Source organism: Spodoptera frugiperda, chromosome 24, assembly GCF_023101765.2.
Source record: "Spodoptera frugiperda isolate SF20-4 chromosome 24, AGI-APGP_CSIRO_Sfru_2.0, whole genome shotgun sequence".
In the NCBI taxonomy this organism is placed as follows: domain Eukaryota; kingdom Metazoa; phylum Arthropoda; class Insecta; order Lepidoptera; family Noctuidae; genus Spodoptera; species Spodoptera frugiperda.
The window spans coordinates 5,029,229-5,050,504 of NC_064235.1; the positions used below are offsets into that span (position 1 = coordinate 5,029,229).

The 21,276-nt window shown below is 38.5% G+C and overlaps 3 protein-coding genes across 4 annotated transcripts; 2 read left to right on the forward strand and 1 right to left on the reverse strand.

The window, feature by feature from the left end:
• Positions 1–235: 235 nt before the first annotated feature.
• Positions 236–5,727, forward strand: LOC118278586 (H/ACA ribonucleoprotein complex subunit 4). Its single transcript, XM_035597863.2, has 2 exons — positions 236–1,880; positions 4,717–5,727. Exons 1-2 carry the CDS (start codon positions 469–471, stop codon positions 4,841–4,843), a joined length of 1,539 nt encoding a protein of 512 aa, XP_035453756.1. The 5' UTR covers positions 236–468; the 3' UTR covers positions 4,844–5,727.
• A 2,899-nt stretch (positions 5,728–8,626) lies between these two features.
• LOC118274469 (uncharacterized) lies at positions 8,627–10,734 on the reverse strand. 2 transcript variants are annotated; one of them, XM_050703761.1, is made up of 3 exons: positions 9,841–10,734; positions 9,411–9,594; positions 8,627–8,829 (listed from the first exon to the last, which is right to left on the reverse strand). In XM_050703761.1, the coding sequence occupies exons 1-3, from the start codon at positions 10,081–10,083 to the stop codon at positions 8,645–8,647; spliced, it is 612 nt and encodes a 203-aa protein (XP_050559718.1). In that variant the 5' UTR covers positions 10,084–10,734; the 3' UTR covers positions 8,627–8,644. The 2 variants fall into 2 exon arrangements, with proteins under 2 accessions (XP_050559718.1, XP_050559717.1); XM_050703760.1 differs by having other exon boundaries at positions 9,411–10,724.
• Positions 10,735–14,773: 4,039 nt separating this feature from the next.
• LOC118278634 (zinc finger protein 845-like) lies at positions 14,774–18,528 on the forward strand. The gene is made up of 4 exons (XM_035597936.2): positions 14,774–15,724; positions 16,108–16,241; positions 17,138–17,249; positions 18,164–18,528. Exons 1-4 carry the CDS (start codon positions 14,855–14,857, stop codon positions 18,479–18,481), a joined length of 1,434 nt encoding a protein of 477 aa, XP_035453829.2. The 5' UTR covers positions 14,774–14,854; the 3' UTR covers positions 18,482–18,528.
• Positions 18,529–21,276: the final 2,748 nt, after the last annotated feature.

A 21,276-nucleotide genomic window follows, 5' to 3' on the forward strand; every position in this document is an offset into this window, starting at 1 on the left:
GAATAAATGTTTTTATCCCATTATTGATAAATTACCAAAACTACTGTTACACACTCTTCTTATTTAAATGCAATATAATGTAAATCATTGAACAATAAATTATTTCTTATAAAATAAATAAAATTAAATATTGCTTAATTAATAAAAAAATATAACATTGTGAAATAAAAACTTTTAGTAGTTGTATCCGAACATACCAATCGCTTATCAGTTGGTAACACCATGTGGTTAGTTCAACGCGTGCGACATCTGGCGAAACCACTTCCAAAATAAACGTAGACCTCGCTCGCCGAGCCTGCTTGTCTGGAACTAACCTATAATATAGTACGGCACGTGTCGGCTCTTTGTTTGTGCGTTTTAAAATAAAATTTACAAACAATACTTACATTCGGCGCGTCGCGTTAACCCAAATACTGGGTTAAACAATCATAGTGAGTAATCAATCAAGAAACAACTAAAAATCTTAAAATGACGGAGGTTTTACAACCCGGCGCAGAAGTGTTTTCGGAGAAGAAAAAGAAGAAAGTCAAGGATGGAGTATCTTTGGGCACGTTTCAAAAGCTCGGAGATTTTAAAATCGAGCCAACAGAAAGTGTAACTAAGTTAGATACAGCATATTGGCCATTGTTATTGAAGAACTTCGATCGTCTCAATGTGCGCACCAACCATTACACGCCGCTGCCATTCGGCCACTCGCCGCTGAAACGTCCGATCGGGGAATATGTGAAGGCTGGCTTCATAAACGTGGACAAACCGAGCAACCCAAGCTCCCACGAAGTCGTTTCATGGATTAAACGCATTTTAAAAGTGGAAAAAACGGGGCACTCCGGCACGCTAGATCCCAAAGTGACAGGTTGTTTGATCGTGTGCATTGACCGCGCGACGAGGCTCGTGAAGTCACAACAGAACGCCGGTAAGGAGTATGTGGCTGTCTTCAGTTTGCATTCGGCTGTTGAGAATGTGCAGAAGGTCACACAAGGTTTGGAGAAGCTGCGGGGAGCTTTATTCCAGCGCCCGCCTCTTATCTCGGCCGTTAAGCGTCAGTTGCGTGTGCGGTCAGTATACGACAGTAAACTCCTCGATTTCGACACGGAGCGCAACATTGGTGTGTTCTGGGTGAGCTGCGAGGCTGGCTCCTACATCCGTACCATGTGTGTCCACTTAGGACTCATGCTCGGAGTGGGTGGACAGATGATTGAACTCCGAAGAGTCCGGTCTGGCATCCAAGGAGAACAGGAAGGCATGGTGACCATGCATGACATCTTAGACGCTCAGTGGGCCTATGAAAACCACAAAGATGAGACTTACCTCCGTAGAGTAATCAAACCGCTGGAAGGTTTACTAGTAGCACATAAGAGAATATTCATCAAAGACAGTGCGGTGAACGCAGTCTGTTACGGAGCTAAAGTACTACTGCCTGGTATTTTAAGGTACGAAGATGGTATCGAAATTGATCAAGAAATTGTCATAGTAACTACTAAGGGTGAAGCGGTTGCGTTAGCTATTGCTATGATGACTACTTCAACCATGGCATCATGTGACCACGGTGTAGCAGCCAAGCTGAAGAGGGTGATCATGGAACGAGACACATACCCAAGGAAATGGGGCCTAGGACCGAAGGCTTCGCACAAAAAGCAGCTAATCTCGCAGGGCAAACTAGATAAATTTGGCAAGCCCAACGAGAATACGCCAGCGGAGTGGCTTAATAGTTACGTAGATTATAAAGTGAAGAATGAGAATGGTAACGTTGAGGCTGAGGAGGTTGGTAGGAAGAGGACGGCTAGCACTGCGAATGCTGATGATCCGAACAACTCCGTAGAAGTTAAGTCAGAGAAGAAAAAGAAGAAGAAGAAGAGGGATAGCGAGGCTGCGGATATTACGTAAGTACTTTTTTAATATTCTCCTTATACAGGATGTAAAAATACTCGACCATATAAGTTTTTAAACTGACATGGTCACTAACACAAACATTAGAACTTGAGACGGGATATTTACCATGTTTATTTATGTCTATGAGTTTCCAATATTTCTGCACTGATGCAAGCCCCATGATCATGGATGAACCATACAGTTTATCCATCCATGATCATCCATTGCTTGCAACAGTGCCGACTTAGTTATCGGAAAATCATAGACATAAGTAAACATGGTAAATATCCCGTCTTAAGTTCTAATGTTAATACATTAGAACTATAGTATACTAATACTTGACCATCTTTTTGAAAGTGACATTGCAGTTAATCCATTTCATGATTCATTGTAAATAGTCTAGTTTTTATATGCAACATTTCATAATAGACAGCCTACATTGAAATAGGTATTAAAATATTTAAATTAGGTGCAATATTAGTGCTTTTCTGTCATCCCCTTATGGGTATTTAGGTAATAAATACGATGCGCATAATTATTAACTTTGAAATCAGAAAGATGATAGTTTCATTTAGTTGTAACTCAACTACAAATAGTTACTTTAAAACCTATTTTAAAACATCTGTTTAGTATATAGACATGCAATGTTGTATTTATTAAGAAAAAAAATAACATAACTAAAACTAGTCACAATATATATCACATGGCCAAAGGGGTAAGAAGTGTTCTTTTCCATCAATTAATGGCTGTTTCTTAAATAATAATGTATCATTAAAATAACATGCACAACTCACAGTTATTATTAACACATGGCAAATATATAAATAATACCACATGTTAGTTTATTTTTACAAATGTGGGACATTCTTGTAATAATAGTTATTTCAATAAGTAGGTACATTATAATAACAAGTCTTATCAACTATAGATAATTAGATATCATGAATATATTGCATAAATGGTTATTTTTTAATGTAACCAACCAATCATATTTTGGTTTAACTTTTTGACTGTGACATCTAACAAGTTATATGTAAAAACAATTGTTTATATGTATGTTGAAACGGTTTTAATGAGCTCTATTTACCCAATTAAACCATTTCATTTGATTTTTACTGATCAGCATTGACTTTTGAAATGCGTGGATGCATGCACATGCATCCACGCATTTCATGTCTCGGGCAAAACATCTTCTATATTGTACTAATAGCTTCTGTCAGCGACTTCGCCCCCTGTGGGATAAAAAGTATCCTATCACTCAAGTCAGCTCATATCCTGTCTTGCAAAATCCTGCCTTGACAAACATTCATCAAAATCTATTCCATATATTTTATCATAACTTTTGTGAGACATACTAAATTAATTAAATTACTAAACTAGTCGTGTTCCTCGTCAAACAGTTACGTGAGTAAGCTGAATACATAATTAATCTATTCAGTAGTTTCAGTGTGATTGATGAGCAAACATCCAAACAAACTTCCACATTTATAATATTACTAGCGACCTGCCCCAGCTTCGCGTGAGTGCTATATTATGTGCATGTATTATACACATAAACGTTCCTCTTGAATCACTTGATCTGTTAAAAAAATCCGCATCAAAATCCGTTGCGTAGTTTTAAAGATTTAAGCATACAAAGGGACATAGGGACAGAGAAAGCGACTTTGTTTTATACTATGTAGTGAAGTGATGATGACAGTCAAAAAGTTAGACTTATATCCCAAATGTATTAATGTACACTCATAAGCTTTTTCCACTTTTTCCCTGCTTCAGAGCATAAAGGAATAAAGGTAATTTAAGATTCATTACAATTTATTGTTAGTAAATGTTATTGTAACACTCAGTTTTTGCCAATAATGTGATGAGGCAAACACATTGTCAGATAAAGGTCTCTTCTCACACAGAGAAGCTTTGAGCATTAATCACCACACATGCTCAATGCAGGTTGGTGATTTCAAAATTGTATAATTAGAAATTTTAAACCCAGGTTTCCTCACAATGTTTTCCTTCACTGTTTGTATTTAATTGGCCGGAGCTGCGGTCTACCTAGCGGGTTTATCTGGGCTCCGACACGAATGGGGTGGTTTTTAGTCAGTCAGAATGGCACTCCCTCTCGCCTTGCCCAAGGCGAGAGAAGTCAGTGAATGATTTTCCCTCTTTAAAAAAAGCCAGCAAAAAGTGGGTGTTACAATGTTAGATGCATGTTAAAGTAATCTAGAAGTGTAAATCAAGAACTAGAATTATTTTGTCTATCCACTATCTATCAACTTGTAGGTTGGTTTGTAGGTAACCAATTTTCAAGCTACGCCAGGAAGCAATATAATCATGACTGGTTTTGCGTCGATTTTCATACAAGGTAGTCATTTTTATAGGCCCCTAGCGTGGCATGAAATTAGTTGAGTAACTTCTTTCGAAGTGTAGCGTGTCTTGAGTATTTTTCGTGTTGGATTAAAAGTTTAAATACATGTTTATTGTGTTTACTGATATTATTTTATATGTATTTGTAAAGTAGTGGACAATATCTACTACCTACTTATAATCATTTCATCTCATGTCTCTTATTTTCTTATTTCTGGAAACTATCAAATCGTCGGCTTATTGCAAGAAATCATGAACAGCAAACAATTTGCAATTAATACGTTTTTATGTACAGGCGATTCGATTGCTTACAATTAGGTGATAAGTCTGCTCGATTAGCGGCGTGTTCCATAAAAAAAAATGTGGATAATTATGTCACATAATGACTTCTTGCAATAAGCCTAAATACTAAATGATTTTTTTTTTCGAAGATATTTCATTTTTTAGTTTTCAACAGTTTTACTTATAAATATGTTGTTTTATCCGCAGAATGGAGGATGGTGCAGGCGATGCTACAGTGGAAGCAGAAACAACGACAGAGGTCGACTCGTCATTACGCAAAGAAAAGAAAAAAAAGAAAAAGAAGGATCGAGACCAAGAAAAGGCAGATGAATAAATAAAAATGTACCATAATACTATAGATTTTAAGTTGAGAATATTAAATAAGCTGAAAGAGATAGGAAATAAGCAATATTCAGTTCAAGTGATAAATCGATTTGGTAAAGGTGAGCGTCCACAGATCCGCATCGTACGCATCCCATCAAATGGATTAATTTTTTAGACTGCGTCCACTGTATCGATAGCGTTCAGATTGCCGAAGTGAGTAGTAGCAATCGGATTGCCGATACATTTTTCACTCGCATTTTTGGCATCGACATTCCGTATAACTTCATCGGTAAGCATCGCATGTAGGCATTGCCTATGAGCGGTCCGTACGATACGGATCAGTGGACGCAGTTGTATGAGTTTCTATACAAGACAAACTAAAATCCGTTGCGTACGATGCGGGCCTGTGGACGCGTACCTACCTTAAGAAAGAAATTGAAAGATGCCCTTTTGCGCGGTTTCCCGCCTTTTTGTTCTTTTTTTATTCTGACATTTGTGACAGCTGACAGATCAATTTTTTTATTGATTACGTGTCGATACTCCTTCGTAGTTTACTGTGTAACATGGAGTCAATTGTAGAATTTTATTTATAAATTGACTCCGACTCTGATCCAGTTTTTTATTATAAGATGTGGTGATACCAGACTATGTATTTGTCTCATGTTGTAGTAATTAGTGCCTAGTAAATATACATTCTGTCAGAATCATAAAGATTCGTAGTTTCCAGTGTTTTTCACGATTGTAATATTGTAACAATATGATAATCTTTTTTAAAATGCATGTTTATCGATAAAACTGAACTTAACCTCCCATCTTATATCTAGATTCTAGATAATAGGTTACGCTAGTTTTTAATGTTTATGGTCGTTGAATAAAATTGAAGTTTTTCGCATATTTTTTATATTTTAATACGGGTTTCCATTACCCTTAGTACGAGTTTGCTTTACGTTTAAAGTAATCGAAACGACAGCGCGTTCGGCGCTCTGATTGGTTGATTTATTCTCGCTGACCAATCAGAGCGCCGAACACGCTTTCGTTTCGTTTAAATTTAACGTAAAACAAACTCGTATTAAGGGTGCATGTTTCAGCCATTAAGATAAGCTCCTTCCCTTTATCTGCTATTAAAAAGTTATTTGACATATATATATTGTTTTGGCGCGAAAGCCAAATGTCAATGTTACGTTATGTTATACAGCTTGGGGCTGTGCCTTTAAAAATGTTACTTATTATGTATTTAGAATTTGTAATCGTTTGCCTTATATTTAGATACTTAATAGACGAAATATTAATAATTCGAGTATTTAGCTTGCAATATTTATAGCAAATTATATATTTTATTATGAAAAGGTGGTATTTTTTCATGTTGTATTTCTTAAAACTTAGTATGGTCGTGTTAGATTACTTGTTGTTTATTAGCCACGGTTCAGTTGTTGCTAGCCTAAAAATAGTTTTGGTAGGTATTTAAAGAAATACAAAATCAATGAGAGTCCTATTCCATTATGCAGTTGGTTGCATATTGCATTTAAGCCAATTTTAGTGTTACTACTTATACATAGCAATAATATTTTTCCATTATCCATTTTTCATACAACTAGCATTACTTATATACCTACCTACCTAGTCATTAGAAAGAAAAACATCATTTTCAATGACCTTTCAGTCTGCAGAGTTGGTCACCTACTAGATTTTTGACATAGCATCAATCATACGAGATCGGTATATTTGGCAGATAAAAATAGCGCTATTTAAAACGTCCTCTGTGCTTTTTCACAATAACTGGGGGTCTCTTGCCAAATACTGCTACACGTGAAAGTAAAGAGCTGTCAGACAAGATATTTGGTCTAAAAAAAATTAAATAAAGATTGATTCAGTAGGTACTGAGATACATCGTTATTATTTGATTGGTACTTAAAATACAAAATCAGTCAAAAATTTCTTTCAAGTCATTTCTAGTTTTTTCTTAGGCTGGTCCTACATTAGGCGTGCGCGATCCTCAGGCGTGTGAGTAGCGCGGGCGTTGCGTAAGTGTCGCGTTTTGCTGCCCTATGGCGTGTGTGAACAGTACAAGTCGCGTTCTTACCCTTTCGCTCGCTATCCCCGCCGCCCGTTAGGGGTTTAACCCTCTAGCTTTAAGCCAAGGCAAGCGCCGCGTGCTCACCGCGCGCTCGCTTCACGCATATCACGGCAGCAATACGCAACGCTTACGCGTCGTCCTCTCTACTTACACGCTCGAGAAACGCGCGCGTCTATTATGTGGGACTTGTGGGAGGCCTAACGAAGAATTATTTCCCGCTGGAATTAATGACAGATCTTAATTCAAAATCTTTTTGACAATAAATAAGTAATGTTGCAAGGAATTTCTTTGAAAACTGATATTAATCCGGAGAATTTGGATTAAGATTCGGTAATTAATTTCGCCGGTTAGAAACTTCAGTAGATACCTAATATTATGTACCTAATGATAGCAAAATATGTATCGACTCGACTTTTATATGAAAAATATATGTTACTCATAGACAATCGTAAACGTTTACATTGTAGCTCCATAAGTAAGTTTACCTACATCATTCATTATCTACCTATCGTTAGTTTTTTAATAATAAATCTGTGCACTCAGTAATGTTGTTTTTATTTCAATACTAGCTGGCCCGGCAAACTTCGTACCGCTTCAAACATTTTTTTCTCGCCTTTTAAGCCTTCCCTCTACAAATAATTCATGACCGAAATTCGCTAAGTCGATCCAGTCGTTCTCGACTTTTAGCCAGAGTAACGAACAACAATTACTAGCTTCTATTAGCTAATAGACTAGCTTCTGCCGGCGGCGTGTCCGTGGTATAAAAGTATCCTCTGTGTTATTCCAAATCATAACCTATCCCTGTTCGAAATTTCATTCCAATTCCTTCAGCCGTTTTGACATGATTGTGTAACAAATATACACACAAACCGCATTGATATCGATTTTAATAAACCTAAACCTTTTATTCGATTTCCAATTTGTCTAACAAATATAGAGATTATAGCAAATTCTCTTATAAAGGAGGCCCTATATTATTATATTATAGTCTTTGAGGAGGCCCATTCCCCAACAGTGGATTGTCAGGGTAAATAATGATTTATTAGATACGGATTTGCAAGTCTTAGTCTAAAGCACAGTCATCCTAGCTCACCCGTCCCTCCTAAATAAACAGATACAATTCCAGGCAATATTCGAATAGTTTTCCCCATCGAAAAGTTTTCCAAGAATCGAACGTGAGACACCAAGGCAGACAGTTTACGAGCTTTTTATCCAAAAGCGCAACATTTTTAATCTTGAATTTTGAGTTGGTAACATTAATATAGTTTAGGTTTGTTAGACTATAAATCCCAAATAAAAAGAATATATATTTGAGTATGATCAAAAGTTATTTGAATAACTTACACACTTAATGTTTGTTATATCGTAATATGTATGTAAATAATAATTAATATATTTTTAGGTTCAGAAGTGGAATTTTATTAAAAAAATAAATACAATCGACAAGAAGCCGTTTATTTTTAAATCTTACAGATTTTAATCAATACAACATAACAATTAATCAAATACTGCAAACTTCAATAATTAAACAAAACGATTGGAAAAATGGCTTACGTGACCTTTAAAACGACCAACACAGATTATCACAACCCTTCCGTACAATCCGAGAGCTGGCGAGCAAATAGGAGCATTTCTTATTAACAACCTCCTTTCATAGACTACTTCAGGGTAGATAGAAACTCATTACATGATAGATAGAAACTCCTTACAACTCCTTACATGATAGATAGAAACTCCTTACACGGCCTCTCCTGACGGTGAGTCGTCCTCGACACAGTTTCTTCTTGTGATCCCGCTGGGACCGGCCACTGGAGAGGTCGGTGGATCGGTTACAACACCCTCATCCAGCAAGGGCATGGACAGTGCAGCTGTAGGAGCAAACTCTATTTGCACTTCCGTCTCCTCGTCATCGTTAGTTTCATCTAAAAGTGTTCAGGAATACAACATAGGAACACCCAATCTTGCTAACCAATCATTCAGTCTCCACTCAGTCAATTCATTCCTCATTCTATCAGAACTATCTCAAAAGACGCACATTCATCGTTCTCAAAGAAAAAGCAAACAAACTACAACCAAGCCAAGGCATAAACTGTGAGTTTCTAAGGCCTGTATGCTTAATCTCCCCGGTTGACTTCATCATTAAATCACCGGAGAATCCAATAACATAATCTGCAAAACAGACCCACTCGTACGAAGATCGTATTCAAACGTACGAGCGCATTCCACACGCAGACCGTATTCGAACGTGTGAAGCTTCCCGACACGCAGACCGTATTCGAACGTGTCGAGGCTTCCCGACACGCAGACCGTATTCGAACGTGTCGAGGCTTCCCGACACGCAGACCGTATTCGAACGTGTCGAGGCTTCCCAACACGGTGACCGCAATCATCCGTGCTGAGGCATTCAACAAGCAGAGTGCATCATACAAGTGAGGTTCACCATTTAGATAATATTCGTACTAATGAGCCTTGCATAACTGTCGACATTATGAGGTCAACTTACTTTCAAAAAATGCGGCACATGTTTCAGGGCTCCACTCACCCCGCCACGGCACCATGAACTGAACAGCAGCCTGCGTTGTTTTACCATAACTGCCGCCGAGCAAACGTAGCGTGTAACGGCCACTAGGTAGAACTTCCACCACCTTGTATGGGCCGCGCATGCCGGAGTCGAGTTTCCCTGCCAACTGAGAGTATTTGATTACAAAGACCAAGTCATCAACATTGAATTGGCGTGGTGTACTCCGTCGGTGGTTAACTTGCTCGTCTTGCTTGATTTGGTTGTTACTGAGGAGTTCTCGGGCTCTGCTTCTTGTGATTTCACGTAGTGCCTCTCTGTTAGGTGCCAAACCCTCGATTGCCACATCACGTACTAGCGCTCGAACCACAGGAGTTGTAGATTCTGTGCCTATTAGAAGATTCAAGGGAGATACCTGCGTAGTCTTCTGTCTTGTGATGTTCAGCACCAGTTGTAGTTTCCACAGAGTTTCCGACCACTGCAGATTTTTGTGGTTGGCTTGGATGCGTAACATGTTGAGTATTGTCCGCATGTACCTTTCCGCTTGACCATTTGCCTGGTGCATCTCTGGCGTGATGTAGTGCAGGTTGCAGCCGAGTTCGTTAATCCATGCCACGAATTCTTTAGACTCGAGCATACGTCCTTTGTCCGTGACCATAAGTTTTGGCACCCCAAACAAGGAGATAGCCTGAGTAATGACGCGTTTAAGTTCCGTAGAATCTTGTCGGTAAATAGGGTAGAGGATCCTGCCAAGCCTAAAAGTTGTCGCACCTGCTTTACGTTCTCGGGAGGTAAAGAGCTGACTAAAGCTTCTACTTTCCGTGGACTCGGCCTAACCTGACCTTACGTTATGAGTCTACCTAAATATTCGACTTCAGTAACCAGAAACGATCATTTGGCCAGATTTATTGAAAAACCAGCTATTGTGAGAATTCTAAGTACCTTACGCAACAGTTCAATTCCCTCGTGTACCGTATTACTCAGAAGGAGGACGTCATCGTTAGAAGAACGCATTGAACGCGAGTGTGATCTCGACCGGTCGCGAGGAGCACTACGAGAGCGATCCCTACTACGCAATTCGCACCTAACACGAGTACGCGACCGATGCACTTCAGTATTGCGAGAATCATGCCGATCTCGGACACGCAAGCCATCTCGCGAAGTTCGTTGTCTGTCGCTCGAATTGCGGTTTGATCTAACCTCACTACGGTCGCGAGACCTACGAGAAGTATGCCGATCTCTATTACGCGAATCGCCTCTGGAGGGGCGCCTCCGTGGACTAGGCATCCTTGTACGTCTCGTAAATACAGTTAACAACGGCAATTAAACACAAAAATCGACGGCCCCTACGTAAACTATCGAAACTACAAAAAAGCCATTTTCATTTTATTGCACTAATAGTATGTGGAGATAAAGATCTATTATTATATATATAAATTATGTTCCAATTGTATACCTACAACTATTTTTCAATCGAACAGAATCGTAACTGCATAAAATGAACACATTAAAACATCGAACCTGCCGTTTTCGATGATATACGCGGTCAGCGCTGCGCGAGCGAGACACGAAACTGCCTGTTTCGTCAGTGTTCCCCGAAATGTGAGTGAGGACGCACGTGTATTTTGAGGTTAGGATTTCGTTAGTGTTTTTTTTTTACTTTTAATTCAAAATGAATAGAAGAGGTATACACATGGTAAATATAATAAACTATCGAAAGTGGTAGATTCGATACTGTTCTAGTACAAAGAGCAAATTTGTACTGTCGAATCTACCACATTCGATAGTATTCCTTGGTATTTGTACTGAGCAATTTATCGAAAGTGACACATTCGATACTTTTCTCTGCTATGAACACATCGAATGTACCACTTTCGATACTTTACTACGGCAAAGTAATAGATTGTCCTACAATTTCGATAGATATAATATGTTTGTCTTGGATTTTCAGCATCTCCTGTGCGATGTCAATTCACCGACGAAGAGTGGAAATATTTAAATGATATTTACAAAGAAACTGATGCGGTTGACGGGGATTTTCTGTATAACGATTCTGAAATCGTTCCATCTCCTAAATCTGTCCAAGATTTTTATTGTCCAACAAACCAAACCTTTTTTTACATTTGATGGGTAGACGTTTGGCCGCTATCTCACCTGATGGTAAGTGATGATGCGGCCTACGGTGGAGCACGTCTGCCCATAAGCAACCTATTCACTCGGGCCTTGAAGACACCCAGGTTATACCCATCAGGAAACACAGACTCCGGCAAGGAGTTCCACTCCCTAGCAGTTCGCACAAGTAAGCTTGAAGCGAAGCGCTTCGTGCGAGTGGGTGGGATATCTACCATGAAGCGGTGACGCCTCGCCGATTGTTTTGTGGTTCGATGATGAAAAGGACTAGGGGAATCAAGTTGTGCAATTCCCCCGCACACTCTCCGAAATGTATCCGGTAATAAACGGAAAGGCTTGCAACCTTACGCATGTGTTCGAGGCTTTGAAGCCGGGCCTCCACAAGCGCATCATCGTTGATGAGCTTCTTGGCACGCCTTTCGATTTGTTCTGGCGCATCGAGCTGGTATTTAGCCGAGCCGTCCCAAAGGTGAGAACAGTACTCCATACATGACCGAACCTGCGCTTGGTACAGGCTCAGTAGCTGTTCCTATGTGAAATACCGTCTCACCCTCCAGAGGATGCCCAACTTCTTACCAGCCAGATGCGCCTTCGACTTTATACAACGTGTAACAAAAAGGGGGTATACATATCAATTGCACGGTTTCTAGATAACATAACAAACGATACGGGAAGGGTTTTTTAAACTCATGTTTTCATGGTACCATGTTATGAACTTTTTCCAATCGCGCCGACGCGCGAATCAAAATTAGGTAGACAGGTACTAGGTGATCAGATTGACAGAAAAAATGTTTCGTAATATTAGCGAGTGATCCCTGCAGGGTTGTGACATGTTTGTATGATTTGAAATCAAGAACTATGCGATACCAAGTATTTGGTACTAATTTTTTTAAACATATTTTTTGCTGAAACTTTGTCTAGAGATTCTATTCAACCTGTATTCATCAGGGCTTCTTGATGTATATGGGTATTTTGTTACACCTTGTATACGAGCCGAAGTTTAGGGTAGGCGATAGAGTTACGCCCAGAAGCTCAAGATGATCCGATATTGGAACGGATACATCTCGGAAAGTAGGAGTGAGCGGAAATTGGCTCCGTTTGGCAGAGAATAGACACGCCTGGGTTTTGGTAGCATTGAACTTGACCAAGTTGGCGTCACCCCAATCGGAGACCGCCTTCAAGGAGGAGTTCAACCATTCGACCATGGATTCTCTTAGAGACTGGATCTGTGTTCCGCTAGTCCGCGCATCGGACACATACCTTTCAACAACTGTGCTGTCATCTGCATACCCAAATTCGTCGTCCCCTGAGGACTCCGGCGTTGATGCCAAATTGGTCAGACGAGCAGCCATCAATGACTACTTGGATTGACCGACCCCTAAGGAAGTCAGCAATCCATCTGCACAGATCAACGGGAAGTCCATATGCAGGAAGCTTGCCGATAAGGCTGTCGTGCCAAACCCTGTCAAAGGCCTTCGATATATCGAGTGAGACCGCTAATGCCTGCCCCGTGCTTCTCAATGGCCTCGCTCCAAATGTGGGTGGCATACGCAAGAAGGGGACCTTCTGTGGATCGGTTGCGGCGAAACCCATACTGCTGATCGCTGAGGAGGTCGTTATCTTCAAGGTATGCCAGGAGCCTGTTGTTAAGTACACGTTCCGACGTGACTGAGATTGGTCGGTAATTGTTAGGGTCGGCACGACTACCTTTTTTGGGCACAGGCTGCACGTTGGCCTGCTTCCATGCAACCGGCACTTGACCAGTCTCAGGCGCACAGGTTCTTAAAACCACGGCTGAGATTCCGTCGGGGCCACTGGCCTTGTTCACGTCAAGATTACGCAACGTCTTATATACCTCCTTCTATCGGATGCGAATTTTTGACATATTCGTCTCGCAAACTCTATGGAGAGAAGGAGGCAAAGCGCCACCAGTATCAAGACGTGAAGATTCCGCAAATAGAGAAGCAAACAGGTTTGTTTTCTCTACCGCGGTGTGTGCGAGCGTCCCGTTAGGCCCCAGGAGAGGTGGGAGTGAAGGACCGTGCAATTACTACGTTTTTAAGTTCTTTATTTTTTAATACAAATTGCTTGATTAACAATATTTGATTGATTTTCTTCATTTGTCACTAATTCCCCAGAAAAAATAGCAGTAAAAGCTTGACATAAATAAATAGTTGGAAGGTATCTCATATCGAAACTAGTCTTATGTTACCTTGACTTGAGCAATGTAACAATGAATACAATCGAAAGTACCACATTCAATAGTTTACTAGAGATACTTGTCGTGGAAAAGTATCGAAACGGGCACATTCGATAGTAGATTAAAATTTTTTGTCATAGAACACTATCGAAACTGGCACATTCGATAAAAAAGTAACCAGAAGTAACCAAGAAAAGTATCGAGTGTGTAATATTAAAAAAAGTATGATAATTATGAAAAACTACAGTAGATAGTATAAAACCCAATTATTTTCCACGTTAGATATACTGGTAATATTGAATATACGAATTTCATGTTTAACAAAAATCTAAATCGAAACTTAGAATCGCTCTCCTGTAAAGTAGAGGTTTTGTAGTTTCGATAGTTTACGTAGGGGCCGTCGAAATAGTAAAAAGAAAGAAAACTGAAGTAAGCAGTAGTTGTAAACAAAGCAAAGTTTAAAAGTTAACGGTTTTCTTGTTTTCAACTGATTTACAAATTCAAAAGCAAATTAACGTTAGTGTGGGCTTATAAGTCCTTTATCCCACTTCTGATTTTAGGTTCAGAAGTGGAATTTTATTAAAAAAATAAATACAATCGACAAGAAGCCGTTTATTTTTAAATCTTACAGATTTTAATCAATACAACATAACAATTAATCAAATACTGCAAACTTCAATAATTAAACAAAACGATTGGAAAAATGGCTTACGTGACCTTTAAAACGACCAACACAGATTATCACAACCCTTCCGTACAATCCGAGAGCTGGCGAGCAAATAGGAGCATTTCTTATTAACAACCTCCTTTCATAGACTACTTCAGGGTAGATAGAAACTCATTACATGATAGATAGAAACTCCTTACAACTCCTTACATGATAGATAGAAACTCCTTACAATACATTATCACATATAAATTCGTTCTACAACGTATCCAGTAATATTTTGTCACCGCCTACCAATTTCTGAACTTTCAAATAGCTGTCAGTGTCAAGCTGTCCAGAACGAGTAAAAAAAATAAACAAAACGTTTGTTTGTCCACGGGGTTGCTTTAATTTTGTATTTATTGTGTATTTGTTAAAAATATAGTGTAAACCATGCATTGGACCCATATTTACCCGGAGAATGTGTTGTACAACTACGAATACTTCAGTCAAGACGACGTTTGTCGACTTTGCTGGAACAAGAACGCGGACACAGATATCTTTTTAAAAATCTCAGAATACACGACAGAAATGTGTTTATCTGACATAATAAAGGACTGTTTAAGCATAGAAGTAGATAATAATCATTTAAACAAGATCTGCAACGACTGTTTGAGTGAAATAAAGCGATTTCATTACTATAAACTATTTTGCCAAGAAACTGATGCTAAGCTGAAGAATTTGCTCGAAAAACACTCGCTAACGACCAGCGATACATCTGTAGAAATTAAAATCGAAGATATCGAAGAAAATTACGACAACAACACCATAGATACTTATTTAGAAGACGATTTAGTTTTCGAACAGCCAGAGACAATAAAACAGCGGCAACCAAGCTCTAAAGTGCGAAAAAAGTATCTACACAAACGCTCGCCTACTTATTGTAATATTTGCTGCGTAGATTTAGACACCCAAGAAGGTTTATCTACTCACAATGCTGAATTACATGGCATCGAAGCCAATGGTACATTATTCAAATGCTTTGGATGTGAAAAACGTTTTAAAAGTCGGAAAAGTCGAATCAGTCATGAAGTAAATTTCTGTAAAGGTCTTAAAGATGGATATAAGTGTAATTTATGTAACCGGTATCTACCAAAAAGGTGTATGTACGAGTTTCATATGAGAGACCATAGACACAACACACTGACTGAGTTGCCAGAGCATATATTTAAGTGTGGCAAGTGCTTGAAATTGTTTAAGACTAAGGAGTTACTTACATTGCATATGTTGGAACATGGGAAAGAGAAGAATTTTGTTTGTGATGTTAGTAAAATATTATTTAACTATATTCAAAACTTTTGCAAACTATTGTATCTTTGGGACAGTTATCAGATTATTATCGCCACAAAAATCCAATTTTTACCAACCGACTGCCGCACAACATGTAGTAGGTTCTATTCCCGCAAGAAACAAGTCTGGGTAATCCACAAATTGTTGTTCCTGAGTCTAAGTATCTGTGTGTGAATGTATTTTTCGTAATGTTGTATGTTTGCACCCACAATACAGGAGAAACTCCTAGTTAGAACAATGTTTAAAAACATGTTTCATAAGATACATTTTTCCCAAGAAAACGCGGCCGAAGCCACTGGCTAAAGCTAGCATGTAACTAATAAATTATATATTAAAATCAGTTTTTCTTTCCCCAGACCTGTGGCCGTGTGTTCACTAGACAAGACTACTTGTACAAACACAAGCTCACGCACACAGGAGTAAAGAGTCACCAGTGTCCGCATTGTGAGTTCAAGGCGACGCAGAGATCTTCACTCACTGTTCATATCAGGTGATTGTATAAACATTCTTAATTCTTAATAACTACTTAAATAACTTTTTATGGTATAAGCCAGTAAACAAATAGAAAAATAATTTAAGCACATAATTATTGTGGAAGAGGGGAGTCTCCTAACACAGGCATTGCATGCTTAAAAGGAGGCTTCAATCACTAAATGTTGTAATTTATTTGTGAACAAAATAAAAAGTTGAATTTTTAGGCGGATCACCTGATGGTAAGCAATCGCCGCCGCTTATAGACACCCGAAACACAAAAGGCGTTAAAGTGCGTTGCCGGCCTTCTGGTGGTTAGGAATTTAAGGGTTGTTGGGGAATCGGGGATTATGTCTCTGTTAACCACACTAGTGCAACGAAACACAACGCAAGCGTTGTTTCCCGTGGGATTTCTGTGCGGCCGTGGTATCACTTCGTACCAAAGCATGGCTCTCCCACACTTAAGACTTCTATTGCATAGTTCGTTACAGATTATTTAATAATATCTTCCGATTTATTTCGTCGATTCATGTCCCTGGGACGCGCCGGACTTCAATGTTCCGGTGTTTTCATGGTAGTATCTACTGAAGATTCTGACTTACAGGAGTTGCAGCGGTATGGGAGGTTAATTATTATGATCGGCTTACTCACGTAAATGTTTGACGAGGAAATCGACTAGTTTCAAGCCATGCAAGAGGCTCATATTCATGAGCAGCGTTCCGCGACAATCGCCGCGTCGTGTGTCGAGTGAAACTAGTCGAGTTCCTCGTCAAACATTTACGTGAGTAAGCCGATCATAATAATTAATTTAGTATGTTCCACGAAAGTATGGGAGGTTGTGGCGGCCATGTCCCAATAAAAAAAGTACGTTACAGATTGACGTTATAAAAGTGTGTTACAACAATTATATTCCAGGAAGCACACTGGCGAGCGGCCGTACAGTTGTGACATGTGCTCCCTGCGATGTATCTCCAGCTCAAATCTACGCGCGCACCGCAGGCGACATCTAGGTGTCAAGAAATATGAAGTAAGTGCGTTTTCAATAAGTATATTCTATTCTTATTGCATTCATGCTTGAATATTCAAACGCTACTCAATTTTAAGACGCTCTCAAATGTAGTTGTGTCACTGTCAATTCTTTATACTGAAATATGAAGTAAGTCGTTTTTAAATAAGTATATTCTTTTCTTATTGCATTCATGCCTGAATATTCAAACGCTACTCAATTTTAGGACGCTCTCAAATGTAGTTCTGTCACTATCAATTCTTTATAAAATGACAGAGGTAGCACGCTATTTAAGTACAACTTAAAATTGAGTACTTTTCTTATTGCATTTATGCTTGAATACTCAAACGCTACTCAATTTTAAGACGCTCTCAAATCTAGTTCTGTCACTATCAATTCTTTATAAAATGACAGAGATAGCACGATATTTAAACGTTTGAGTATTCGGACGTCAATCTCTTTTTTTTAAACAATGGCCCCCGACTCTTATTTTGCACCGTACCGGGGATAAAGTGCGTTGCGTTGCTCCGGCTCGAAGCAGGAGTAGGAACTGGGTGGTGTTTAGTCAGTAACGCCCGAATACTCAAACGCTACTCAATTTTAAGTTGTACTTCAATATCGTGATATCTGTCATTTTATAAAGAATTGTTAGTGACAGAACTAGTTTTGAGAGCGTCTTAAAATTGAGTAGCGTTTGAGTATTCGGACATAAGAGTCTGACACTCCCTCTCGCCTCACCCAAGGCGGGAGAAGTCATTGAACAGTCAACCACGGGTCTAAATTAAGTATGCATGCATTCGCCAATAGACGTATCGTGAACATTTACATTTAAAAATAACGGGATTTAGGATAGTCATGTATTACTTTTAAAATCAACCTTATCCTTTTGGTATAAAGTTAAATTTATAATAAAGAATTATATTTTTTATTTTCAGTGCAGGATATGCAGTAAAAAGTTTGGCTACAAAGTCAGTTTAGAAGAACATATTTCATCAGCTCATGTTCGCTCGGAGTCCCATCCTTGCGAACACTGTGGCGCCACCTACACAAGACTAAGAGGACTACGTCGCCATCTAGTGGCCAAACATGGGAAACATGCTAAGAACAAACCTGTGGAACAAAACCTATTAGTTCAAGTTACGCAGACAGATGGCGGTAAAATCGATATTTTAAAAGATGTTGAGTACGAATTGAAAGATGGAGACAATGTTTTGCTTTTAAAACATCAAGATGGAGATGTTTATATGGTGTAAATAAATTATGTTATGTCCTTTTGTTTAATAAAATGCAATAAATTATTTTTGATTGTTTTGTTTAACGACATCTAGTGGCCAATAGCGGTAGTAAAACTTACATACCTGGATACTACTTCCTGGCATAGTTGCTAATAATTCATTGATATTCTAGTAATATTTTAAGTTATAAAATAGACTTTTTTACGGTAGTTACTTAGGTTTAGATATAATTTTTCGGATTTATAGTATTTCTACCGACCGACAGATGGCAGTGTAATCCTTAAATGTGACTTGTTTCCTCAGTATTTTTTCGTACCCATTTTATAATGCACTATGTTACGTAGTCTTAGTACCTCGAAACAAATATATTGTGATGAATTTTTGTTGCTATTGACCTAATCTAATTAATCTTAGGTAGTGGAATTTTATTTATTGAGAGTATTATAAATTATTGGCGGGTTATTTTCGGTTTTTTTTCGAATATTTCCCAGTAGTAGCACTGAGTCTAGAATTGTGTGTCTGGTAGGTATATGGCAATAGGCTGACACTCTTTTACATGGGACTTATAACACAAATGGTGAAAAGTGGGTGTACATTGTATAGCGGCATTACGTGCCGTAATGTGTACCTCTGCCTACCGCTTCGGGGATAAAAAGTGTACGCTGTTATACAAAACTGAAATAAAACCACAAACTCTCGAGTTGTTATTGTTATTTTTTATTTATTTTTAATTCATCAGTTACAATAATGTTCGGAACAAAAATAAAAATTCTCTATTTATACCTATTATAATAATAATAATATTTTCACGACCTCTAAACTTATTTACTAACATGCATTCATTTCACTACATACGCAAATATTTACATTTAAAAATACATTGGATAAATCCGGGCTATTTAGGTAAATGGAAGAATTTAAAACAATATTTGTCAAAAACAGAAATAAAAAATGATAATATAAAGTGACAAAAATTTCACGCGTCTCCTTACAGACCCGCATCGTACGCATTAATTTTTCAGACTGCGTCCACTGTATCGACAGCGTTCGGATTTCCGACGCGAGTATCAGCAATCGGATTGTCGATACCAGTTTCACTTGGATTTTTGGCATAGGCATTCCGTATGACTTCATCAGTACGCATCGCATGTAGGCATTGCCGATGATGCGGTCCGTACGATGCGGATCAGTGGACGCAGTTGTATGAGTTTCTATACAAGACAAACTAAAATCCGTTGCGTGGGATGCGTACGATGCGGGCTTGTGGGCCTTTATCGAAAACAAATATATAAAATGTCAATTTTAAGTCACAAAAATGTCACGTAAGTTTTGCCGCATCTGTGTATCGCCCAAACAAAAACATAAATTGGCGTTTAGTCCGTCATTTTATAGAAAAATAATCGTGCCCAACGGACCAGGGTCCAACTGTCATCAATAACAATAATTATGAGGTCAAAAATATTATTTTCAATCGTCTTATGAGACCCAAGGTTTGTATTTTACATAAGAAATAAAGAAAACAAAGATATTTATTACAATAAAAGTTTTTAAAATGACATGGGCACTAATACTAACATTAGAACTTGAGACGGGATATTTACCAGTACATCCGTGATCATGGCGCTTGCAACAGTGCCGAAATATTGGAAACTCATAGACAAATAAACATGGTAAATATCTCGTCTTAAGTTCTAATGATATATTTATTTCATTGTTAGGAATTAGGACTAAAATTTTTGTTGGATGGCTTACTAGCAGCCTCGACATTCATTACGGCAAAATTCATATTCAATTCTGTCTTTTATTTTCATTATCGAGACTACCTCTCCTGTACCCTTAGTATGACTTTGCTTTACGTTTAAAGTAGGTAATCGAAACGAGAGCGCGTTCGACGCTCTGATTAACCAATCATTCATTTGCGTTTGGTTCGAACGCGGTTTTGGTTTCATTTTCATTCAACGTACCTAAAGCAAACTCATACTATGGGTTATTTGGTTTGTCGTTTACATTGTTTTGTAACTGTGTCGGTAACAAAAATATTCCTAGAACCTATTAAAACAAATACAAGAAAATTCGTTTGCATTTTTAATTTATAAAGGACGTATAGCTCACGAACTACCGCGACGTCTTGCGTGAGCGATCTAGAAGCGAACGCGAAGCGGTGCGGTGACGCGCGAATGCAACGCGATGCGGTGTGACGGCGGCTATGTCCTACGTGCATGTGAATCGTTTCGTTTTGTTTCTGTTTCCGACATTGTAAACAAAAACGTGTCGGCACCGCGTCCAGTTCGCGCGACAATATCAAGCCAATTTGATCGCTCACCGCATCCCACGTGCGGTTGGTGACGTAGGCCACGTCAATACATTTTGACAGTTTGTTGTTTTCGCACCGCACCGCTTCGCTTTCGCTTCTTGATCGCTCACGCAGGACGTCGTGTATAAGTTAAGTACACAAAACAAATTGTTTCTTACATTTGGCACATTTCTATAAAAGGAATAAAAAATAGTCACTATATATTGTTTTGGCACTAAGTAATAAGGCCTAGTTCTAAAGATATTTTTACCAAAATCTATTTAAGGACTGAATTTTTATTACAATTTATTTGCTAGCATCTAGAATTTCGATTTTTCTATAGATTATTCTTGAAATATTAGTTTTGGTGATAATAATGGTTGACTGGTAGAGAATGTTACTCGGCATTAAGCCTGCCTTTGTTTCTACATGTACAAAGTACATAATTTTGTTGAATCACATTTTCTACATTTATTGCAAAGTTACATTTTACTTAGATCCCAGTTCTCGACTGACCGTA